This window comes from Chelonus insularis, unplaced genomic scaffold (assembly GCF_013357705.1).
Source record: "Chelonus insularis isolate UGA/USDA-ARS -01 unplaced genomic scaffold, ASM1335770v1 contig_767_pilon, whole genome shotgun sequence".
NCBI classification, from domain to species: domain Eukaryota; kingdom Metazoa; phylum Arthropoda; class Insecta; order Hymenoptera; family Braconidae; genus Chelonus; species Chelonus insularis.
In genome coordinates, this window is record NW_023276739.1 from 1 (window position 1) to 6,017 (window position 6,017).

At 28.3% G+C, this 6,017-nt stretch overlaps 1 protein-coding gene across 1 annotated transcript; it reads left to right on the forward strand.

The window, feature by feature from the left end:
• Nucleotides 1–1,642: 1,642 nt before the first annotated feature.
• On the forward strand, nt 1,643–2,350 carry LOC118071214 (uncharacterized). Its single transcript, XM_035090255.1, has 3 exons — nt 1,643–1,720; nt 1,799–2,064; nt 2,145–2,350. The coding sequence occupies exons 1-3, from the start codon at nt 1,707–1,709 to the stop codon at nt 2,333–2,335; spliced, it is 471 nt and encodes a 156-aa protein (XP_034946146.1). The 5' UTR covers nt 1,643–1,706; the 3' UTR covers nt 2,336–2,350.
• The last annotated feature ends 3,667 nt before the right edge of the window (nt 2,351–6,017 follow it).

The window sequence follows — 6,017 nt, forward strand, 5'->3', positions numbered from 1 at the left end:
AAAAATTACGGGTCTGTCGCCGGTAAACCGGACATAAGTGACAAGTCGCTATAGAATTTACGAATTGAAGATATAAAAAATACATTTCACATAGTATTTTTTAATATTTATCTAAGAATTTTTACGTAACGTCTTAGAAGTTTTTACTGTACAGCACAGTAAATTTTTTTTGCTGGTAAAATTTCCTGTTGCTTCGAGAAAAATTTACTTGGTCTTCATCAAGATGTCCTAGTACACAAAAGAATTTTTACGGTGCCACATAGTAATTTTTACTGAGCGAAAAAGTAATTTTTCACTCAATTTAGAATTCGATGATGTTCGGGTGTAATCGAGTTGTTTTGGAAATTACGAGTGTTGTGTATAATAAATATTTTTATTACATGATGGTTAACCAAGTCTGTAAGTATAAAATTTCTATCATTTTTATCATTAATTCAATAACGTAATATACACAATATTAATATACCAATGCATGTATGCTAATAACGTTCTGACAATTCATTCAAATTAATAAAAAAAGAATTAGTTATTAAAATTTATATTTATTATTTCACATAAATAAATTTCATTTCCATCGATATATTTTTAATCATTGTTCCAGAGTTGTTATGATGCATATCTTTTTACCTTAGGCAGCATGTTAAGATCTCGGTTAATACTTTGAATACCTAAGTTTTATGACTTTCAAACAAAAAAAAGTTTGTTTTGACAGGGTCAGGCCGATCTCTGCTACACACATGGGATCTTCAAATCGTAGTGCAGTTTGACAAAGAGAATTTTTATATTTTTTGCCTATCCTCTATTGCATTTTCAACTAGAAGATCGTTGTTTTGACAGGTCTAGACCAGTCAGTTATCTGAAAGTCTTCGAAAGAGTAAGATCGTCGGAATTTTTGAAACAGCGAATCATTTATTGTGAGTGTTAGTGTTTACATTATTAATTATTTACTAAAAATTTATTATAAATGATTTGTTGGTGATATATTGGGTTTATTATATGCATTTTTTCTATCAAAATCTGTAGATTACTTAGCTTATCTTTATTAAAAAACATCCGTTCATAGAAGACATGATTCATTAACGTCCTGTTTTTAATACTAAACTTTTTTTGAAAAAAGTATTTTAAAGCTAACGTTTTTTTTATTCTTTATTGAATATATTCGTGATTAATATTCTTTATCTTATTATTTAATCCATTAAAATATAACATAGCACTTTACCTAATTTATATCTATCATATTTAGTCATTTTTTATATCTTGTGATTCTTTTTCCAGTTAACATGGTAAGTTCAGTAAAAAAACCTCTTTGAATTTATTATTTTTTAGCAATTTGAAAACACTTGATATTTCATAAATTTTATTTATAAATAAAGTTAATTTAAATATTTTTTTTATTGCTGTAGGACGTGAATAATCATTTTAAAAGACAGGAAATAATTTCTAATGTAAGTCTATCAATATTTCACTTTGACTTTATTATTATTTTTTGAATACAATAATTATTTAAAACTATTTGCAATTATATATTCTTTTAGCCAGCATATCAAATTTTGCTGAAATCATCAGATGGAAAATCAGTTATAAAATTTTACCGTGACCATAAAACATTAGCAAAGAACGTAAGATGTAAATTAAGCCGTACTCTAGTTGCATGGGAAAAAAATCGGTAGACGGCAGCAATTTTTACTGAAGATGATGTGGAAAGCATGAATAAGTTTCAGTAAGTGAAATATAACTTACTTACATCAATAATAAATCATTATAATTCGTTGATGATCATACTTTGATTTTTTTTTAGCATATCAGCTGAAGTATTCCAGTCTTGGGCCAAAGACATTGAAAAAATATTCCCGGGAGAGTATTGTAACGTATGGTATACGCCATACAGATCCGAACGTAGGGAAGTTATTCAAGCAGATGGCAGTAAAATTACCAAACGTATAAAAATTGATGCAAGTGGAATCTTATACGATCATTACGATTATACTTTAAGAGTATTACGCCAACAAAATCTGGTACAATCAGAAGAACTGCCATCTGATCAAATTGTCCCACTCATTACAGGTATGGATATTTAAAAGAAAAATGTAGCAATTTTTTCCATCTTAATGACGTCATGAATGACTTTATTAATAAATTATCAGATGATTCGCGCAACTCAGCTGAATGGTTACAAACTCATGTCGGCCCACCAGACCTTGTCCAACAACACTGGGACACTTCACGTTCTGTAAGAACTTTGCAGTTAAATCAAGGGACTTCAGTTGTTGAATATTATAATAACTTCCCTGTTCTTAAAAACCAGCTAGGCGCAGATTTGGTAAAATATATTTGATTAACAAAATTGCGTTAATGTGATTATTATCTAATAAGAATATTGGTTACAGTTATTGAAGGATTTCGCGGCTAAGTATCCAAGAAGAGAAACAATATTTTTTGAACGCTGGAATAAAGCACGACCTATTATTCATCAACTCCTTAAGGATTCTGGAAAATTATTTGGTGAAGATTTGGGATTGCTGCTCTCTCTATCTAATTTACAAGACCACAATAAGGATGTAGTACTATTATATTTGCTGCCATACTTGATAACAACACCTCGAGGACAAAAATATGGAAAACTATCAATCAGAGAAAAACAAGAGGATTTTCTAATCAATGTTGAATCAGCGACTGGAATTGATATTGGTATAAACAGACAACGAAATATTTGTGTTGCTAATAATACAACTCTTCAACCAACTCCACTACTGGTAGGAAATTTAACCAATCTTAGCGCCATATATACTTTTATTAACAATACAATAGAGAATCCCACTTTATATCAATGCTCATCTATTTTGCATGCAATAGACTTAACTTTTAAACTTTGTTTTGCGCTAAACTGTAACTATCCATTCAGATCCAAATTTTTGTGGATATTTTTGCAAAAAACTTTTTATAATATTGATCTACCTAGCGATAAATGCAGTAGGGAGACACAAGTTTTAAGTGGAAAAATATTACAGCTATTTACTGACGAAAATACTAACCCGAACATTAATAGAGAATAATATTACATAATGTTTATTTGTAAGACATGTGATTTACGTTTACGAGATAGTTTAGATTATATAAAACATCTTAGATTAAATCATTCTTCGGAAAAAGCATTCGATTGTGGTTCAGAATTTTGTGTTAGAAGATATAAAAATATTAATTCTGTTAAACAACACATTAATGAGAAGCATTATATTAGTCAGGATGAGCCTGTTTCTAAAAAAAGAAAATATAATAAAGAGAAAAAAAGTATAAATGAAAATATAACTCTTGAATCACCAGTAATAAACATTCATGATAGTGATTTACATGTCGCCAATGAATTTTCTTTTAATCAGTTAGAAACCTCACATAATACTGATTCTCCTCAGTTTTCGACATCTTCACCTTCCACATCTAATTCTTTGCCTAAAGTTCATAATATCAATTGGATTCATCTCGCTGCAAAATTATACAACTATCCAAATATTCCAAGGAAACAAGTAATAGAAATACTTCAGTATGTAAAACATTTGTTAACAAACTTCTTAAATGAAGTTTTTCACGACGATGAAGTATTTTCTTTATTTAATGAAAAAAACATTAATACAGACATATCAAAAAAAACAGTTACAGAAAAGTTGAAAAAAAAAGTCAATGATTATTGTACGCCCGATACAGAGCATACCCTCTTTAGCGAATTCAAAAATATAAGTTACATTGAACCGAAATCATATTTGTTAGGCGAAGTAAAAGAATACAGATCAGTTAACCAATCAATGCAATTAAAGATGAATCCGGTGACTGCTCAATATGTTCCTTTGCATAAAGTTTTTAAGAAATTCTTTGAACTTCCATCAGTACTTGACGAAACGTTGTGCTATATTGAATCATTAAAACAAAACAATTTAATTATTTCGAATTTTATTCAAGGAGAGTTATGGAAAAAATTGAGTGCCGATGATCATAATAAAATCGTTTTTCCATTGTTTTTATACTTTGATGATTACGAGAATAATAACCCTTTAGGCAGTCATCGTGGCATTTCAAAATGCAGCGCATTTTACGTATCTGTTCCTTGCCTTCCTCCAAAGTATCAGGCAAAACTTGAAAATATTTTTTTGTTTGTATTATTTAATACTTTGGATCGTAAATGTTTTGAAAATCCTGTCATCTTTTCAAAAATTCGAGAAGAATTAGAGCATTTAGAAAATGAAGGTGTTAAAATTAATGTTCGAGGTGAAGAAAAAATCTTATTTTTTCGTCTCGCTTTAGTTCTTGGAGATAATTTAGGAATTCATTACGTATTGGGATTTACAGAAAGTTTGGTACATTCAAAGTTCTGTCGATTTTGCTTAATAAATAAATCTAATATAAATAATATATTTATCGAAAATGAATGTGAATTACGTAATGAATCTAATTATGAAGAAGCTTTGATCATAAATGATTCTAAGCAGACGGGTATTGTATCCAAATGTTTATTGAAAGGTATTGGAGGTTTTCACCCTATGAAAAATATATATGTCGATGTAGTTCATGATGCATTAGAAGGATTTTGTAGGTATGATTTGGGTCTTATTTTCAAATACTACATAAAAAAAAAATTATTTTCCCTAACAACATTGAATAACTCTATAAAAAGTTTTAACTATGGTCCAGTGAGGAATAAACCACCAGAGATAATGGAAAGCCAAATAAAAGAAGAACAAATTATCTTGCATGCATCAGAAATGTTGGTATTGATAAGATTTTTACCTCTTATTATTGGACATTTGGTCCCAGAAAATGATGAAATTTGGGAATTAGTTTTATTGTTACGTGCAATCATTAATATTCTTACTAGTTATGACCTTAATTATGATATGCATTTAGTATTATCTTTCAAAATAAAAGAATATTTGAATTTATTAATTAAATTTTTTCTGGATTCAATGAAGCCAAAACATCATCTTCTGGTGCACTATCCTCGAGTTTTACAGTCGTGTGGACCTTTGTGGAAAATATCAACAATGCGATTTGAAGCAAAACATAGAGAAGGTAAAATAATCTCTCGTGCTTCAATAAGTAGAGTAAATGTATGTAAAACTATTGCCATCAGGCATCAACTTTGTCAGAGTTACAGATTTTTAATGAAACGATCTTTAAAAGACATTTTTATGATATAAAATCAATAAAAAAAATCTCAGCACATCATTTAATAGAATATAGAACTATTTGCCCATTATTACCTCAATTTATAAAAAATTCAGACGATATAGTTAAAACAACTAATAAAATAGAAATAGGAGGTGAAGAATTGAAAAGTGATTCTGTCATTGTTATTCCAGGTGAAGAAGGCCCTAATTTTTATGTCCTGAAAGAAATTATTATAGAAAATGAATTAAGATTTTATCTCATTGTAAAAAAATTATTAGAAGTATTTTTAGACGAACATACAGAATGTTATTTAGTATGTAGTAACAATTATTCGTTTGAAGTATTAGATAGTAACCAAATATATAATTTTCATCAAACAAGTATTGTAGAAACCCCAAATAAAAAACGATTAATAATTAAGATATAGTAATTAAGATTTTTTAGACGTATTTATGTTTGTAAAAAATGTATGAAAAAAAATTTCTAATTAAAAGATAAAAATGTAACAAAAAAATTATTAGACATTATTGATTCAATTTTCATTCCTAACTTTTTTATGACTACTTTATTGATCTTTTTTTTATAAAAATATTTATTAATAAAAAAAAAAAAATAAGCAACATAAATTTTACGGTACCACACCGAATTTTTTACTTGTACTGTAGACTGAAATTTTACGGTGCCACAACGAAAATTTTTACTTTTTGCCGTGGAAGTAAATTTTACGGTGCCACAGCGTATTTTTTTCGTGGGCTTATAGTACTTTTTCCTTTGTCTGTCACTTATGTCCGCATTACGAGAAAGCACCGTAATTTTTTCTTAAATTTATCATAAAAATTATAAGAATTTTTTCTCAGTGT

Bases quoted from the DNA above. Each gene is read 5' to 3' on its own strand.
- LOC118071214 (XM_035090255.1), top strand. The intron at 2,065-2,144 runs GTATGGATATTT...ATAAATTATCAG, and splicing joins AATTGTCCCACTCATTACAG to ATGATTCGCGCAACTCAGCT.